Source organism: Pelmatolapia mariae, linkage group LG5 (assembly GCF_036321145.2).
Source record: "Pelmatolapia mariae isolate MD_Pm_ZW linkage group LG5, Pm_UMD_F_2, whole genome shotgun sequence".
Classification (NCBI taxonomy): domain Eukaryota; kingdom Metazoa; phylum Chordata; class Actinopteri; order Cichliformes; family Cichlidae; genus Pelmatolapia; species Pelmatolapia mariae.
The window spans coordinates 33,226,547-33,245,176 of NC_086231.1; the positions used below are offsets into that span (position 1 = coordinate 33,226,547).

The window sequence follows — 18,630 nt, forward strand, 5'->3', positions numbered from 1 at the left end:
GGGGCCAGGAAGCCACTAGGCGGGCCCACCCTCCACAATCTGGATAGTCGATATAGACCCCCGCCCCACCTTTACCTCCCTCCCCTCCATTAATGACCTTCCACCCCTCTGGTTTCCATTGCGCACAAGCCCCCCCACAACCTCTACCCCGTGTGTGCCCATGCCGTGCCAGTCTCTTCCACAAGCCACTAATTTACTACCACCGCGCGGAGACTGCAGTTTTAGTTTAACAGTAGAGCTTGATTTCTCAATGAATGGGCTGGCAGGGGTATGAGTACGGTCTGTATGAGTCTGACCAGTCTGGGGCAAATTTAGTCACTGATCCACCACCATGGAAAGGACAGCTTGCATAAGTGAAAGTTTTGAAATGTCACCAATGTGACCTAAAGCAGGAACGGTTAGAACTGATATGGTTGTAAAATGTGTAAAGATGACACAAAACCCCACATTATTTTAAAATATATAGAGTACTGCATCATTATTATGATACTACTACAATATTTATTTTAAAACCTGTAATGAGTAAAAAAAAAAAAAAAAAAAAAAAAAGGTAGACAACTCATTTTATTTGTGGGCCAATTTCATTTCAAGTGGGCTTCATTTCAGTTATATTAATGTATCACTTCACAACAACAGTGTAACATTAGAGAGAGAACCCCAATAATTTCACTGTTATCAGCAAGCACTTGGTGATGGTGAGGAGGATGAATGTACATTCTGAAAAGATTCACATGTAATGAACTATCTACATACATGACTGATAGCCTAATAAAAAAAAAAAATCAAGATCTTAGGTCTCAAGAAAAACAAGTGTCCTTTCAAGATTTATGCCTTTGGTCCACAGCCCTGAAACAGAGATGTGTTGAACAAAGTTTCTAAGCTCACCTGCGGAGTTCCGCAAGGCTCCATCTTTGGGCCTCTTTTATGTAACACTAATCCCCATTAGAAGAAGCCAACCTGCTCTAATAGGCTATTATAAGTGATCTGAAATGTAAATTTATATCAGATAACCTTTTTGGTCTCTTGTCATTACACAGACCTGTCAGTTCAACAAAGTTAACATGTTAAGAAAGAATGTTTAATGGTTCTGCTTTCCTCCTGTGATTCAGCAGGTAGTGTACAGCAGGCTTGTTGTTGAAGGCAGCAGCTGCTGTTTATAAGTGTTGCAACACAGAAAGGAAACATAAAGCTGTAGCTCCTCAACACCAAAACAATAAACTGAAAGCTGCTATTGTACTAACAGGATTACACTAGTCTACAAGTTTAAACTACACTCACTTTGGAGGCATTTTTGTCTACTTATAAGGGTTAATTGCACTGTTTTGCTACTGTTATTAGTTTTTGTTAGTTTTTGAAATGCTACGTACTACAGAAATACCAATACTCTTTAAGAAAAAAACAAAAAACAAAACAAGTGCTTGTACAGTATGTGTGCATGTGTGTTTATGTTATCTGCCTCCTCCTGATGTTCCTGTAGAACAACATCTCTAATAACGTCCCCGGAGAAGCAGCAGCTTTGTTGTGCTGTTTGCCTGTTGCTTTACAGCAGGAGTTCAGCTCAGCAGCACCAGGATCACCCAGCAGGCAAAAGCTGCAATCCATCCACACCCTGCCCCTCTGAGCTGAGCCTGTTTGCACACAGCAGAAACATCCAGTGAAGGCAGGTGAACAGGAAGCTGCACTTTCACTCTGTGGTCAGATTACTCATGCTACAATTTGGCATTTACAATTTTATTCATTCATACGTACTGAATGCATATTGTTTTCCATGAGCGTCAGGATGTGTGATTAGTTTTGGACTTAGTGCACAAATACATGAGCGACATTAGTCTTACAGGAATTCTTTCTTAAACTTAAAGATGATATTAAGATTTTATTAAGTCATTTGTTGTTGCTTTGTTTTATTTTTGTTCTGGATATGAAAGATAAAAAACTGACTGAAATTACTGAGCATTTTTTATCTTTAGATGTCTAAAGGCGGGGGGGGGGGGGGGGGGTTTCCAGAAAGCAAGTCAGTGCTACCAGGAACAGTTCTGTGATCTAGATATGAGGGGTTTTCAGATAACTTGGCAGAGCGGCTTCCTGGAACAGATCACTTTTTACAGTTTGCACCACAATATTGTGCCAGTGTAAATAAGGCAGCTGCAGAAATTGCATTTAAGCACAATTCACATTACTATTTTCTGCATTTTTCATCTATTCATTGCTAGTGCTTTAATGTGTACATGCAACATACACACTGACATTTTTTGATGTCTCTGCTATGACTGGTGCACGTGTTGCAATCTGTGTTGTAGGTGGACCCCCTCCTCTGTTGTTGTTACTGAGTTTTTCCAGCATTTATGTTTTTATCTGAAATTAACTTAAACTTAAAGGCGTTAGTTTCAGTTTACATGAATTCCATGGAGAATACAGTTTATTTTAGAGAAGCACATTAATGCAGATTCCACAGGTCACCTGCACTTCTGTGTAGGCACCATTAATGCTGACTGGTTTCGGAGCGATGTACGCTGCCATCCTGAGGAGGTTGGGTTTTTTTTAAGGGAAGGCCAGTCCATGAAAATACTGCAGTTACTCAGTAGATTTCATAAAACTGGAAGGTCCTTCACGATCATTTCCCTCGATTACCAGTATTATATACCATCGCCATTGTCCACAATCTGGTGATGAAAACAGGATGACAGAATGATGAAAATTAGTATATCAAACAATTCTTTTGACATACAGGACCTTTCGTATGCTTCTGGTCACGGTTTCACAAAAATGCTCCTTTTTTTCTCCTCAGAATCATCAGAAAACAGATAAGACAACCAGTGTCCCAGTTCTTGTTTCTGTTATATTAACCTAGCGCAGTTTTACTGAGGCTGATGCTCAGTGTTTGTCATAGGGAAAAAAAAATCCTTCTCAATAAAACCAGCATTTTAGCTTAAAAGTGATTCTGTTGCACTTTTTTACCAGAGTTCAATTTCATCTTTCAGCCCTGAAAACCTCCTGTGGAGTTGTCCTGTTCTTAAGAACTTATGAAAGATACTGCAAACAACAAATAAGGTGAATTAAAAGGTGCCAAAATTCTGACCCACACCTATGTAGGCTACATAGAAGGCCTATAACAGAAAAAAAACCCAGCTGATTCTGAAGGCACCTGAACCTTTTTGTTCAGATTCAACTGAACTTGTATGGAATGACCCAGCAGGACGGGCCAGTAGTACAAAAGTCCAGATGTTAAACTGGCCTGCCTGCAGTCCAAAACATTTGGCATCGATTCATCCTCTTATCCAGTTCAGGGTTGCAGGGGTGCTGTGGAACCTGTTCCAAGAGGCAGGATATAACTGGTCACCAGACTAACACAGACAGCCACCCATAGTTACATTCATACCTACGGGCAATTTAGAATCACCTGGTTCTGCCGCAGGTTTCTTCCAGTTAAAAGGGAGTTTTTCCTTCCCACTGTCACCAAAGTGCTTGCTCATAGGGGGTCATATGATTGTTGGGTTTTTCTCTGTATGTATTATTGTAGGGTCTACCTTACAATATAAAGCACCTTGAGGCAACTGATGTTGTGATTTGGTGCTGTTTAAATTGAATTGAACTGAACCTAATCCCAGTACCCAGGGAGAACACCCAAACTCCAGACAGATTCAAACCCAGGACCTTCTTTCTGTGAGGCAACAGTGCTAACCACAACATAACCATACCGACCAAGATTTGGAACAAACTAACAATGCAACAAAAGACAGTTCAAAAAAGCAAACAAGAATATGGAAATGTCTGATTTCTAAAATACAGAAATTGGTCTCTGTAAGCCCCAAACAGGAGATACTGTTGATAGAAGTCATAGCTTCTATATTTAAAGAAGCTCTAAACCTCCCATCACTAATTGAACTGCTGTTATATACATACATGTAGTTTATATGCATATAGTATGCTATACAATCTATCACAAAAAGGTAGCTAGACTATGGTTTTTGTACTTAACTGTTTCTAAAAAGTGGCAAACATCAACATGATGAAGTTGCTGCTGAACAGATTATAAGCATTAAAAGCATTAATGCTGCTATTAAAAGCATTAATACCAGCACAGACACACACACACACACACACACACACACACACACACACACACACACACACACACACACACACACACACACGTATATATATATATATGTGTGTGTGTGTGTGTGTGTGTGTGCGTGTGTGTGTGCGTGTGTGTGTATACATATAGATATGTATATATAGATATGGATAGATAGATAGATAGATAGATAGATAGATAGATAGATAGATAAGTCCATGTCTTCATACTGCTGCATCATCACCATCTCTGTTGCAGTGAAATTTATCTGTCCCTGCTTAAAAGCTGAATGATAATAGGTACTAAAGAGTCCTTGACCATCAGTAGTGATTCATACACAGTTAATGGGATACAGCAGAAACAGCTGCACCCATAATGATACAGAGATGCTAAGGATGGCTCTGCAGAAAATGCTTATTCACTGCTTACTCCACATGCACACACACACGCATCGTGATTAGATTTTGAAGATCAAATTCTGCTCACACACAAACATAGATACACACAATTTAGACATGATCCAGTCTAAAATTGGCACATTGTACTAAAATGAGACTTGCTGCTTGTTTGGAACAGTCATTCCTCTCTGTGCTTTTTCAACATTAGCTCAGTCAAAGCGATTGCTCTGGCAAAGCAGCAGAGACACATCGATTGGTAGTTATTAGGCTGAAATAGTGCCTCAGGTACAGGGAGGAATAACAGTACACGACATGCACGACATAGATTAAAAGAAGAATCACTCAACTTTGAAGCAGTGGCAGCAGAGAAAGGTGAACATAGACTATTTTAATAAATCTGTGCTTACAGTCAGTTTCTGTCATTAGCACTGTTATTTGAGCTGATACATGTGAACGAAAACATTTCATGCTATTTAATAAAAACCACCATCATTAGCTAGTAAGTGTTATTCCTTGTTATGTTTGTACAAGTCTGGCCACCAGTTGATGGCTTTGTGTCTATTTTTTGTATTTTCTGTTTCTGCAGATCCTCTTCAGTCACCCCGACCATGTAAACATTTCTATACTGCAGCAATAAATTGCAACAGCTCTGTGGGGTGACCCTCTAGTCTGTGGGTCATATTTGATGTGAGCAAAAGGTTTCCAGACCTGTTGCATAATTTATGGAAACAACTTTATTTGCGCAGTACAGAAAAGTCCCTGTTGTGGGTATATGTGTGTGTGTGTGTATATATGTGTGTGTGAGTGTGTGTGTGTGTTTCTCAGAAGATGGTAGTGGGCATGAGAGCAGTGAAGTCAAGTGCAAGCTGAATGAGGTTATGTTAATTGTCATTACCCTCGCATAACTTTATACATCTACTGCTATTAGAATACAGACCTTAGCTACACATGTTTTGTACTTTGGCACTTTAACTATGACACACATTAAGTGTGAAAACTGAGCTTTAATTTCCAACAGTGTAAAGAGAACGAACATGGAAGCTGTAACCCTCTTACCACACAGTGTACTAAAAGCCAAACAGATGCATTTGCCATCCTGTATAACGCTACATTCTTTCTTTTATCAGCAGTGAAATCTTTATTAATTTCCACTGTGTCATTTTCAGTGCTGTCGTTTTTGGGACTTCAGCGGCAGCTTAGTTTGCCACTTGGTATTCTGGTCCTGCAAACCATACAACACCTTATCAGCTAGCAAGTGATAATTAGCTAGGTTAGCAAGCTTCTTGGTTAGCAAGTGCATGTGTCAGTCAGTGTAATGTTATTAGGAATGTAAAATCCCCCCTCAAAACAAAATTTTAAAACAGGAATAATCATCCGGAGCAGGTACAAACATGACAATGACTAATGCTGTCCTCCAGCCTTTCATCAACTGCTGTTACGTTTGTAGATATTTACAATGTCATTTTGTTGAATTAATAAATGCTAAACATAAAAACTGCCAATCAAATTAGTCTTATGTAAAAAAAAATGCAGAAGCTTTAAATCTCTGCAATGCGATGAAAAAACTGGCATAAGAAGAGGAAGGACTCGCGTTCTACAGATCTTTTGATCTGACATGAACTATTTTTGTCAGCGATTTCCAGTTTTCTGTCTCTCCATGATGTGATTTCTGTTTTCTTTAATGTTAACCAAGTGCTGCCTGCAGGAGGTTACTCTTTACACACCCATAAGTCCACACATGTTCACAGGACAAGACAGTTAATGGGTATGGCTGTTTGTTACTGTTTGTTCTTCCACTTATAGCAAGTCTTGTTGTTGTTCAGATTTTGTCTGTCTAACTTTTTAATCATTACACTGCTTCTTTTAACACTGGTTTCATCCTGCACTTCTCTGTTGGATCAATCATTTGAATGTTCGGAACTCATTTAGTACAAGAGTTGGTGATCATACATCAAGACACACGCTTTCCCTTTACACTTTGATCCCAAATTAATCCAAGAAAAGTCAAATCAAGCCTTTACATTCAGCCGAATGACAACAGCTTTGTTGATCCCAATAAATTTGTGTGTGATGTTTCAGTGGGCCATACCTTTTTCAGTTTTATCATTGTGTTGATAAGTTTTCTCTCATGTGATGAACAGGATCACATAGCTAAACATCAGTCCTTATCCAGAGGAAGGTTCAAAGATGAACCTGGTATAGTTCACCTAAGCGATATACCATGAAGCAAGTTCAGCATAGCCAGGCTTTCTTTGCATTAATTTCCCTGACAAACCCTAAAACCCCAGTTGGAGATACTGATTTATTACTGATTTATTACTTATTATGACAGTCGTTATAGACTTTCCTAACTCAAGATTTCTGCTCCAGGCTCTGTGTGCATATGCATGAAAGGGGTTATTTGACATGCCTTTTGACTCTTCTTCTACACAAAATGGATTAACTGAGTACTGCCTACTCCAGTCAGAGACTTTGTTAGTAGAACAGGTGACAGAGATCCATAAAGAATACAAAAAATATAACCATAAATCGCAAAACTCTTGCTGCAAATATAAGTCAATATTTCTCCAAATGATCGCTAATTTGGTAACTTCATCACCACAAGCACACAGAGCAGTAAAAGAAAAATCATATATTTCTTTTACTGCTCAGCACACTCTCCATCCTTCTGTTTATATCCAAAGTGAGAACTGTGTCTAAGAGTTGTGACTTTATAGATTTAAAGCTGGTCTCCTCCCCAGTTGGACCAATAGTGACACACTTAGCTACATGTTCTCCTTAAACTGCTGTCTTTCCGAGTGTCCAATAATGGGCTTGACAGATAACTGGAATATTTTATGGGAAAAACCAGATGGCATCCATCTCCCTTTAAGTAGAAGATCTTAGAACATCTCACATTTCCAAAACCTGCCCACATTTATTAAAAACCACAAAGTGGTGGCCTCAGAATCACATCTCTCCCTTTTGCAGATGATTTGACTTCATCAGATGGTGGCTTCCAGCACGCACTGGAGAGGTTTGCAGCTGACTGTGAAGCTGTGGGAATGAGAATTAGCACCTCAAAATCTGAGGCCATGGTCCTCATCCAGAAAAGGCTGGATCAGGGATGAGTTGCTGCCCCTACAGGAGGAGTTTAAATATCTCAGGTTCTTGTCCATGAGTAAGGGGAGAAGGGTGGGAAGATTGACAGACAGTTTGGGGTGGCATCTGCAGTGATTCGGGGACTATATTGGTCTGTCATGGTGAAAAGAGAGCTGATCACAAAAGCGAAGCTCTCGATTTTCTGGTTGATCTACGTCCCTACCCTCACCTATGGTCGTAGACTCGGGGTAGTGACCAAAAAGGGACAGAACGACTAAGCGACTATAGAACGTCTGGGAGTCTGTTCTTAGGCTGCTGCCGCTGAGACCTAGACCCAGATAAGCAAAAGAAAATCAATGGAAGGATGGGTCTTACTTGGGTTGGCTGTAACTCAGGAGGTAGCATAGCTCATCTATTAGGTGGAAGGTTGGTGTTTAAATTCCTGGTTGTTCCGGTCTGCGTACCAAGCTTCCTTGGGCAAAATATTAACTCCAAGTTGCTCTGATGCATCCATTGGATAGAAAGTACCCAAGCCCACTAATCCTGTGAAGTAATTTGTATTGGCAATATTTATTTTACAAATATAAGAGATCAGTTTTATAACTAATCCAGATTTGTGTGATGATAACCTAAATATGTGCATTTCTCACACGTTCTGTCATCTTTTAGGGCATCTAGTTTTACTCCAGATGCCAGAAATGAACTTTCTGAGTGCAGTGTTACTATTACAAAGAGGAATAATGATGAAAACCTAAAAATGAGTCACAAGTAGTGACTGTGTCCTTCAGGAGAAATACTTTGATGGAATGAAATGATTGGATGATGGTAGTGATAGAGCCCTCACCATTGGATGTAGTGAGGAGAAGAAGGCAGCACTCCAACTGAAGCCTGCCACAGTTTTCTGCTTCTCCCCTCAGAGTAGAGGAGGAAGGTTGAAGGGGATGGGAGAGAATGTGGGGGACAGCCATTCATCCTGAACTGAGGGAAGCTTTCCAAATCTCCCCCCTGACATTCTTCTGGGCTCAAAGAAGCCCAGGGACAGAAGTGGGCTAAAACTGGCACAGACCGCCTTGGTGTTGCCAAGGGCAGCCACTTTGCCGAGACGTTGCTGGGGCCCAGTGCTGTTTTGTCTTCCCTTCTCACCTCACTTCCTGGTTTGGAAGTAGGCTGGAGGATCATTAACCGCCAGAGGCACCACATACTATACTGTATGTCCAGACCAACACAACTTCATTCTGTTAGCTCTTTTATTCTTCACTGGCAAACAGCGGTGTGGCTTTTCTTATTTCACTAGAGACAATATCTATTCAGGTTTGTTCTCAGGTTGTAACCTGAAGCAAAGAATGTTCATAGCTGATGTAGTTACACACACCCGTCAGTTAATAAACAGGGTCACACTGTTCCATGTGTGCTCTCCATCGCTACAGTTTGCAGAATACCTTTGCGATTAAAATTGTTACATTTTATCTAGTCACTGAATCAGTGGTGTGTTTTTATGTATGAAAGGTGCAAAGTGCAAAAAGTGTTACCCATCAGATTTTATATACAGTTATTGGGAGACCTGTGTAAAAATCAAAAAATTTATTACCGTAAAATCAAAGTTTTACCGTAATCCTCGGTCTATCTCTGCATCATGCTTCCAAGATCAAGTAAACTAACACCTTTTAAGACTTTTTGACTTTTTTAGTTATCGTCAACTGTCTATACCATGAGTAGGCATTTGCAGAATGAATTATTTAATTATACTGATATCTGAAACTTTTTAGAGTACAGGGTATGAAGGATCAACAGAGCTGGAAGAAAAGAATCAGACACTATCACAGCCAACTGTCTAACATACCACTGGGATCAGTTTGTCAAAGACTATTGGCTCAAATGTGTTGCTAATTGAGTCTGATACTGAGATTATAAAGCTAGTGTCTGCGTGGCTGTTTAAAATCTGAGCCTAGATCTTATTCATTCATACAAAGTCTTCACAGTTGACCACCATGCACCATTCATTTTACACTTACACATTACACAAAGGTATCTTATTCATAGTATAGCTCTAAGTTATATATTTACACGGTTCTTACACAGCATTTAAACACTTGCCAGATATTGTGTAGGTCTGCCTTACAGTTTCAGTTGCTTTCCTGAGAACATGGATATAGCACATCTAAACACGTGCTGTGGTTTCCTGTATTGGGACTTTAGCAGAGGTGCCTTTGGGTCCTCTCTTCAGGTTCCCGTCACAGTGTAGTAAGGTTGGTACCAAAACTACAGGGTATGGTTCAAGAAAAGTTTATCCTCCATTCTACAACATTAACCATATCTCAGTACGTGTCTTTGATTGATGAGAGATAGATCAATAAAGTCATCTACAACTAAACTAAGAACTACAGGAAAAATGAAAAGAAGGCAGTAACAAGCGTCAGAAAATAACAAAACTCACAAGCACAAAGATACAAAATAACACCCCAAAGAAACCTATAAATAATACAGAACATGAATCTTAATTACTTCTCAAAACCTAAAAAGAATTGATGAGCTAAGAGAAAACCAGAAATCCAAGGGCCCCAGACTCAGGGACCATGACAGTTGCTCTGTGTAAATCTATGCATATTTTAGGTGGAGATAATCAGTGACGGTCAACACAAGTTTCTGAAATCTGCTTTTCCCTCACAGAAACATCTGAAGCTGCTGCACCAACACAAATGAACTTTAATGCCTTTCATCATTTTGTTCTTAGACTGCACTATGGCAACACTGACAATATAAAGTACACAGTTACTACAGTTTAACAGATAATAGGCTGCATAGCACGTTCTATTAGGATACATTTATGTTTGTTTTTTATTTTTCAGATTTGTAGACATTTGTTCTGACAAATCTCTGTCTGAGCAGTTTCAGGTGTTGAATAACTGTTGTTACATGATTCTTTGTCAGTTTCTCTTCAAATACCAAGGCAGAGTCATCGAACATGACTCAGTGTGTTGGCCTACACATCTTCACTGTAATCATATCACTGTAGTCACATAAATATACAGTCTGCCATTCTTTAGAACACATCTTTAGAGTCACTGTATGAACTCAATGCACTGAATTCACAAGTTTTTTTGCAACGTTAATGATGACTGCAATAAGATTCACGTCTAGTGAATACTGCATCATGTGAACTAAATCTAAGAATGAATCCTCTTAGCTCTAGAATCCTCTTAAGAAGTTTCCATTCTCTCTGCCTGCCTGAGCAGCACCAGACCATTGCAGTGTCAACTCCACTATAAGCGATAAGAGTTCAGTATCAATTTCAGAAACCTTCAGTAGGTTAATAGGAAAGGAATTAAGGAATCAATTTGACAGAAAACCAAATTTACATTTAAGAAACATTTCCCAGTACCACAGTCTGAACTGTCAGTCCTACAAGAATAACTGCCTTCTGTATGGATCCAACTTGAATTGGTTTGTTTCTAGTATGAAATTATTTTTCAGATTGTTGCTGTGTTAAAATGCCTGTGATAATGCATTCTGAAGTCTCCTATAGTCCAATTCTATTTTATTTATATAGTGCCAAATCACAAGAACAGTTGCCTAGAGGTGTTTTACATTGTAAGGTAATAACACAGAGAAAACCTTAACATTCAAATGATGCCCTGTGAGCAAGCTCTTGGTGAAGTGAAGGGATTTAAACAGGGAGAAATGTCTATAAGTCATCAGAGCATTTTGTAAAAGGAAACAAACGAAGCCTAAACTCTGATTATCAACTCTCACGAGTTTTCTGCTTTGGAGAAAATTTCTACTGTTTCTCTGGCAGTTTGACGTGCTGAATCAAAACTGAATTCTAATAGAAAATAACTGATTTTCTACTTTTTGTTGGGCACTGAACACAAAGGTTACATGTATTTCACTAGTGTTACTTCAATGAGACACATTCGTTCAACAACTTATTGTGTCAGAAAAGAAAAAATATCACTTTCTTTAATCACGAACTGGAATATTTTAATACGCCTCTTTAAAATAAAAAAAAGTGTCACTTTCCTTTGCTGCATCAGTATAGAGTTTGAAAATGTAAAAAAAGTGCTGGGATAGGCTCCAGCCCGCCTGTGACCCTGACTGATGGAGTGATAGAATTTAAAACACAGCAATGAAGCATGACATTGAACCACTAAAGGTAAAATTTCTGTAATTTGAAATAAAATAACTGTAATTGTAAGATTCTTGGTTTTAGTAATTATCAATGCTGTGCACTAAACCTTATATTAAGCAGCGGTCTAATACATTTTTTAAGCACTCTAATGTGCCACTTTTTAAAATGCAATACTCGTGAGTGCAAAAAGCTGACTGACTTTATTAAACTCTAAGTGCAACTGCAGTGCTGAGTGATAATTCTGTGAGGTCTGATTATTGTTAAATTTAAAAAAAATTATGCAAGAAATGTGTCAGACAGTAGTTAGACAGAGCCTGTCTGTTTTAGTGTTATATTAATTTAACAGTGTGTTAAAAAAAAACGGAAATGTAGTTAAACTTTAAATCACTTTTTTGTAAAACAACAAATTTTCATTGGTAGCCTGCCACCACAACATCCTGTTAGATCAATGAATAGATAGATGCTCAACAAAAACTTGGCTTGACAGAGAGAACGTGTGTGTGTGTGTGTGTGTGTGTGTGTATCCAGTCTTGAAATGGTAAATCTGGTGATTTGTATTGTTTTCACTATAAATAACGTAGTTGCCAGAATCAGATACAGATTATTCTATAGAGCGCTGCTGTTGTCTGACTATTAAAAGCACACTAGTGAGTTACACAGTTGTACAGAGTAACATGTACATTCATTAAAAGTGTAAGTGCATTCCCAGGCCTGAGCCTGATTCCACCCACTGCAAAGTCCTGTGAAACGAGCACCAGTGTGGTGGTGGGCCATGGTGGAGGACTGGTAGAAGCATGGATTTCAGCTGTTTGCTCCATTTTATTGGCTAAAAAGGATGGGAACATTAAAGCAGCATTAGTTAAAAGGTTCATGTTAGTGTGTTCAAACTACCTTTTATTATTAAAGTATTAGATATTAAATTCATGACATAGTTCCAGTAAATCCCAAGGAGACCAGGTGAACCGATAGTAGGAAGTAGCTTAGGCTTCATGGTGTAAACTGCTGAGTAGCTGTAGCTTAGGAGGTGGAGCAAGTCATCTACTGATTGGAAGGTTGGTGATCCAATTACTGGGTGCTCCCGTCTCCATTCAAGATACTAACCCCATATTGGTCTCAGATGCATCTGTTGCAATGTGAATGTTACATAAAAAATACTCATGTACAAAAAGTATAGAAAAGATATCCTTTGAGTTCTTAAATAGAATATAAAAGTCCTATTTACTGTTATTTTATGATATTCTATTGGAAAACCACATGTAATACCCACATAAAATGTTACAGACCAAAAACATGGTAAGGACACCCCCCAACAGCAGTGGTCTCCCCAAGCAGGATAATACTGCTCATGACAGTGTACGAAGGCAACTGCTCAAGAACATCTTGGACGCACAACAAAGAAGCTAAGGCACTATGCTGACATTCAGACTTGTAATATTCTGCTGTGACTTTGCATCTGCTGAATAGGAACATGTCTGATTCACAGAGGCCCGGCCCCAAACCTAAACAAACAAAAGGTTCCACAAAGTCATGGTGTTGAATAACACCGGATACCTATCAAATCTTTTTCCATGCCCCTATGGGTCTGAGCTGCTGACATGTATATAAAGCAAGGGTGTGATTTAATAGTGTGGCTAAACAGTGTGTCTTTATACTGCATAACTATACTATAAGTAATATATCATTTGTTAAAGAGCTGTCTACAACATGTTTAACAGTGTAAATCAGTAAAATGACTCTTTTGAACTATTAGTCTGCATCCTTAATAGTTACTCACCCTCACTCAAGCTTCTATTATGACATCATATTGTTTTTAACACAAATTCAACTCAACCAAATGATGCGTGAGCATTTGAAGGTAATGGCTACAATAAAAAATTGTGTCCCTCATGGGTTAAATGCTATAAACCAACAGCTGCTTCATGAAAATGGAAATTAAATGTATGCATCATTGCTGACAGAGGGACAAACACAGGGTTGTGATTTCATTTTTCAGATTTTTTAACATCTGAAAAATGAAATCAGATCTGAGTTCTGGACTTTTGGTAGAGGAAAATTGTCCCATTTATGTTTTGATCCAGGCTACAGTTTAACACTTCTGCGTCTTGTTTGTCATATTTTTCTTTTCATGAGGCTCCAAATGTTTTCAGTTGGTGAAAGGCGTGAACTACAGGCAGGCCAGTTCAGAACCTCAACTCTTTTACCTACAAAGCCACACTGTTGTAACAGATGCAGTATGCAGTTTAGGATTGTCTTGCTGGAATATACAAGGCCTTACCTGAAAAAGCATCATCTGGATGGATCATATGTTGCTCTAAAAACCTGTCAGCAGTGATCCTGTCAATTCTATAGACATTAATGGATTCTTATACTATCAGAGATAGAAGATTTAGAACTGAGCGCTGATAACAAGCTGGATGATCTCTCTGGTCTCTATCATATTGACACTATCTCTGCAGTCTGTTACATTTTCATATGTATGGGGAATGACCCCCCCCCCAAGGTCATGTCGCGTGGATATTTCTCCTCCTAGGACATGGCGTCCACATATGGGGACATCACATTTTGGGTTGTCAAGATAACAATACTCAGTTTTGCTCTTTCAAATATCTTTCAATTGAGCCATATTGCTCAAAGGGACACAACTGTTGTTTCTCATTTTGTTTTTGTACTCAGGAAAAATGCTGCTGTGTTCAGACACCACATAAAAGGTTTTGCACATGATTACTCAACCGAAATAGCAAAGAGAAATTAAAAATGCATGCCATGAAAGAGTTTGGGTCTTAGGAGGCTAAGACACTTGATCTCCACTTGTTCCAGTGTGTGTTTGTGTACTTTGTGCGGTACAGGGTTTGGTACAGTATAAGGTTTAGTGTGTGGTGACAGTGTGTGTGGTTGGGAGCCTGTTTCAACAGTCTCGCAGGATTTCTTTTACCCCTGGCAGGTTCTGGAGACCCCAGCAATATAGGCAATCTGCAGCCGCCTCCACTCACCTGGCTTCCCTCACGAAGGAGCCTGCTATCGCTACAAGTAGCGCCTTGGCCTCTTTGTGGGTGTTGTGGCGCCATCTTTGGCTCTCAGTCCCAGCTCCAGCTGGACGACCAGGACTTTCTGATGAGACTGCCTGTCGACTCTGCAGTCATGTTTGGCCCAGGCACAGCCCAACTCCTGCAACAGGCTCGAGACAGCCACGGTGTTGCACAAGAGATAACAAGTGGGCTGCTCAGGCGCTCTGCAATTAGAAGGGAGCCCTGGTCTTCCACGCACCAGGTGGCTTCTAAGGTTCCAGCATAGGGCCCTGGGGACCTCAAAGGTGGAGACCTTTTATAGACATACCACCTGCATGCACCAGAAATGGGGAGGCATGTGCAGCTGAGGCTCGGCTTTCCTCTGGCCGTTCCCTCTCGGCCGGGCAGCACAGGGTGGCTTGGTCTGCTCTGGGGGTGTACCTCGCGTCGTGCTCATGACCCAGGGCATCCACCTGCAGTTTCCCTCTGCTGGGAGGCCAGGCCTATCCTCCAGCGGCCCCTACCTTGCCCCTGACCTTGGGCAGGAGACAGTAGGGTGGATATCAGGAGGAGGATGCTGACTCTGGTCTCCACTTCCCTGACATGCCTAGGGCAAAAACGGGAAAAGTGGGTGCCTCACAGGCAATGGTGGATCAGCAGGATGGCTGTAGGACCCTATCTATTCAGTGGCCCCCCTCTGGCTCCACATACTCTGCTGCTTTTGGCCGGGACATTGTGGGAGCTCCCAGTTCGGAAGGACATATTTGTCCCAGGTGAGCGGATCTCTGTCCTATCCCTTCCCCACAGGGCTCTGGCAGCTGCGTAGCCCCTGAGAGGGTGAAATTCCATACCCAGGGCTGCCAGCCCATGTGCTAAAGCTGCAGGAGCCCCATGCAGATCCACCAGGGCTGCCTACTCCCTCGCTCAGGACTGTTATATTCAGGTGCGCGGCCCACAAGTGGACCCCCAAGAGACTACAGCGGATGCCATCCTGCAGTTCCTGCAGTCCCAGCCAGAGGTGGGCCGTGGCCTCGGTTTCCCCGTGGGACCTAGGCTAGGTCCTTGACGCCCTTCAGCACCCTCCTTTGAGCTGCTGGGGGGCACTGACCTGAAGTCGCTGTCCCTGGTAACAACCTTCTGCTGGCCATACTGTCTACCAGATGGATTAGGATTGCTGCAGGTGGTTTCCAGGCACCTGGTCTCCCAGCTCATATTCCACCTGTCCCAGTCAGTGAGCTTTGCTCGGCTCCCTTCACCAGGGCACAGCTCGGTGCTAGGCTTATGTCAGGCACCATACAGTGTTTATTTAGTCACATTGTCCCCACACTAAGATAAGGGTTTTTTGTTGTTTTTTTGTTTCCTGTGAAAACAGTCAAGATATAAGGTTTACCTTTTACTTTAACCTGAGTTCTAAATCTAAAACCTAACTGTATTTGAAGACAGGCAAAACAGACTCAACCAGACTTAATCTTGTTTGTCTGTGAGTTTTTAATTACTGATTATTTCCTTTGTTCCCTGATTACCAAGACTTGGGAGAAATATTGGCAATCAACCAAAATGACATCCTCTGATTGGTCGGGGATAAAGCTAGGGTCGACACCTTACACTTCATATGCTAAAGATCTTGTTCACCATGAATCACCGTATCAGACTGTCTACTTCTTGACTGCTGCTGTCATTGTTAGTCCAATGGTGCAAAAAACTTGACCTGAGTCTTATTAAATATAGTAAACAATATAATATATAACTGTATTTCATTATTTTAGTTACATAATCACAATTACCTATTTTATTACTTTTCACACAAACACATGGAAATATTCAAAGAGGCTCAACAGTAATTGGAATCATCATACAATAATAATAATAATAAAAAAAACGCAGCTCCACCAAAACACAATGAATTTCAAGGCATTTCAATAAGGGTTAAGGATATCTGCACTGTGGCTGTGCAGCAAACATATGCATGTCCACGTTATCAACAGTGTTTCTGGTCATTTTAACTGAAATAAAGTGAAATAGATTTCTTAACAGCAATTAAATATTTTTTTAAATGTCAAGAGGCTATTAACGTGTCTCTATGAACAAATGGACCTCGACCGCCTGTGATGCAGCTGTAATGTGTTGTGTAGGCAGAGTGAAAAAGCGTAACGACTCAGAATGATGTGTCACCGCTGCCATCTTGTGGGGAAAAAAGTGTAATACAAACTTTTATTTCACTGAATATAACAATATGACATGTTTACACTATGGTGTGGCATGATCGGGTGTAGGAACGATGACTGATCATAATCACGGTGCAGACTGAGATAACATTTTGCAAAGGCTGAACTGTCATCACAATTAATATAAAACTCCATAGATTAATCATCTGTCACAGAACATAAACCAAAGAGATGATTTTGTTGTTAGCTACAAGAACAGAAAAACAAAAGTCAACCTAGAACATAACCTGAGTGAGACGACTACAATATCACTGCACTACACAACATTATAAAACGCAGAGAAAGTGTATTGCTGCAGGAATAAAACGTCTACAATCAGCCTGTAAGTCCCACAGGATTCCTTCTTTTGCTTAGAACAGCAATTCAGTAACTAGTTTAACCACAAAAAACACGGTTATTTAACACAAGTCTCATTTCATGGATGCAAAGTGTTACATTTGGCCACAAATGTGCACTATTACAGCACAGAGGAGTTTTATTACAGCATTCTAAGTGTAATTACTACAACACATTACACTAGAAATAATTGAAGGCAAAGCTCCCACTCAGTGTTGACTGATTCAGTGCAAATGTTGTTACTGAATATTTTATTAACCAAACACTCAACTGTTTCTAGATCATATTAAATTAGAGATAAGGATTGCAGTTGTGTCATTTAGCTAAATTAAAATCTACCCTTGCTCAATAGTCGGCAAGCTACACGTAAATAAAATGAATGCAGATATGAAACCGCTATATATGCAATATAAATACATCTTCCACGTATCTTCTGTCCACAGGAATAGACACGATAGCTACAAAATAGTTCCTTCCTCAAGTATGCACTACAGTGTACAATGTAGAAGTGTTGCATACATAAAGGTATCAAGGATCAGCTCGGTAAAAAGAAAGAGCCAGCTCCTCCATTGTGCATCTATGTGCTGACATGTGGGGCTCAGTGCCAGTTACGCCCAGCAGGGGGCAGTCTTATCCGATACATTACATCAGGCAGCCAGACTTGCACTCATTTCTCAGTGTTTGTGATGCTTCTTAAATATTGCACTACAGTCACAACGGGTGTTCGGGAAGGAGGAAGTGGAATCACGGATCATCTGCGATCATCTGGGCGTCAGTCACTACAGGCTACAGATACTCTTCTTCTTTAATGTAGAGGATCTCGTGTGCCGAGCTGGGAACCTGAAAGAAAAGACCGGCCGTCAAAGGCTGAAGAGATGTCTCCATAGAAACTAAATCCAGATATATGAAATAAATTAAAATACACATTTGGTCCCTGACTTAAATGTAATAATTTACTTTTCTTCCCATTCTTAGTAAATATGTACAGCATTTTAATGTAATATGATCTTTTTGGATGTGTCACAATTTCTAAAATGTCCAATATTGTCTGTCACATGGATGAACCATTTGCACTTTCAGGTAATTGGTAGCTAAACAGAAACAATGTTTAGCTAAGGCTCAGCTTGCACTTACAAAACTGGTAAAGAGACATTTTATACAAAAAACCTCTCCTACAGTTTTACACAGTGCTCCATTTTTCTATGTACAGGCTGACTTTCTTAAACCACTCGAATCTGTCATCAATGACTGACAGCATCTGGAAATGTGTGAATGAATTCATCTCTAGACTGGTCCAAAATTTCAACACAGCAATAAAACCCTCAGTTTTTAGTGCTAGTAGCTAAAAAAACACATAAAATGAAGAAAAATAAATAAAAACTAG

General features: G+C 40.1%; 1 protein-coding gene across 6 annotated transcripts in view; it reads right to left on the reverse strand.

Moving 5' to 3' along the window:
* Window positions 1-16,503: 16,503 nt before the first annotated feature.
* klhdc8a (kelch domain containing 8A) overlaps window positions 16,504-18,630 on the reverse strand; it is an 81,180-nt gene continuing 79,053 nt past the window's right edge. For all 6 annotated transcript variants that reach the window (XM_063473226.1, XM_063473225.1, XM_063473222.1 and 3 more), the window contains one exon: window positions 16,504-18,086. In XM_063473226.1, coding sequence (XP_063329296.1) covers window positions 18,033-18,086 — 54 coding nt within the window. In that variant the 3' untranslated portion in view covers window positions 16,504-18,032. The remainder of the gene's footprint in view (window positions 18,087-18,630) is intronic.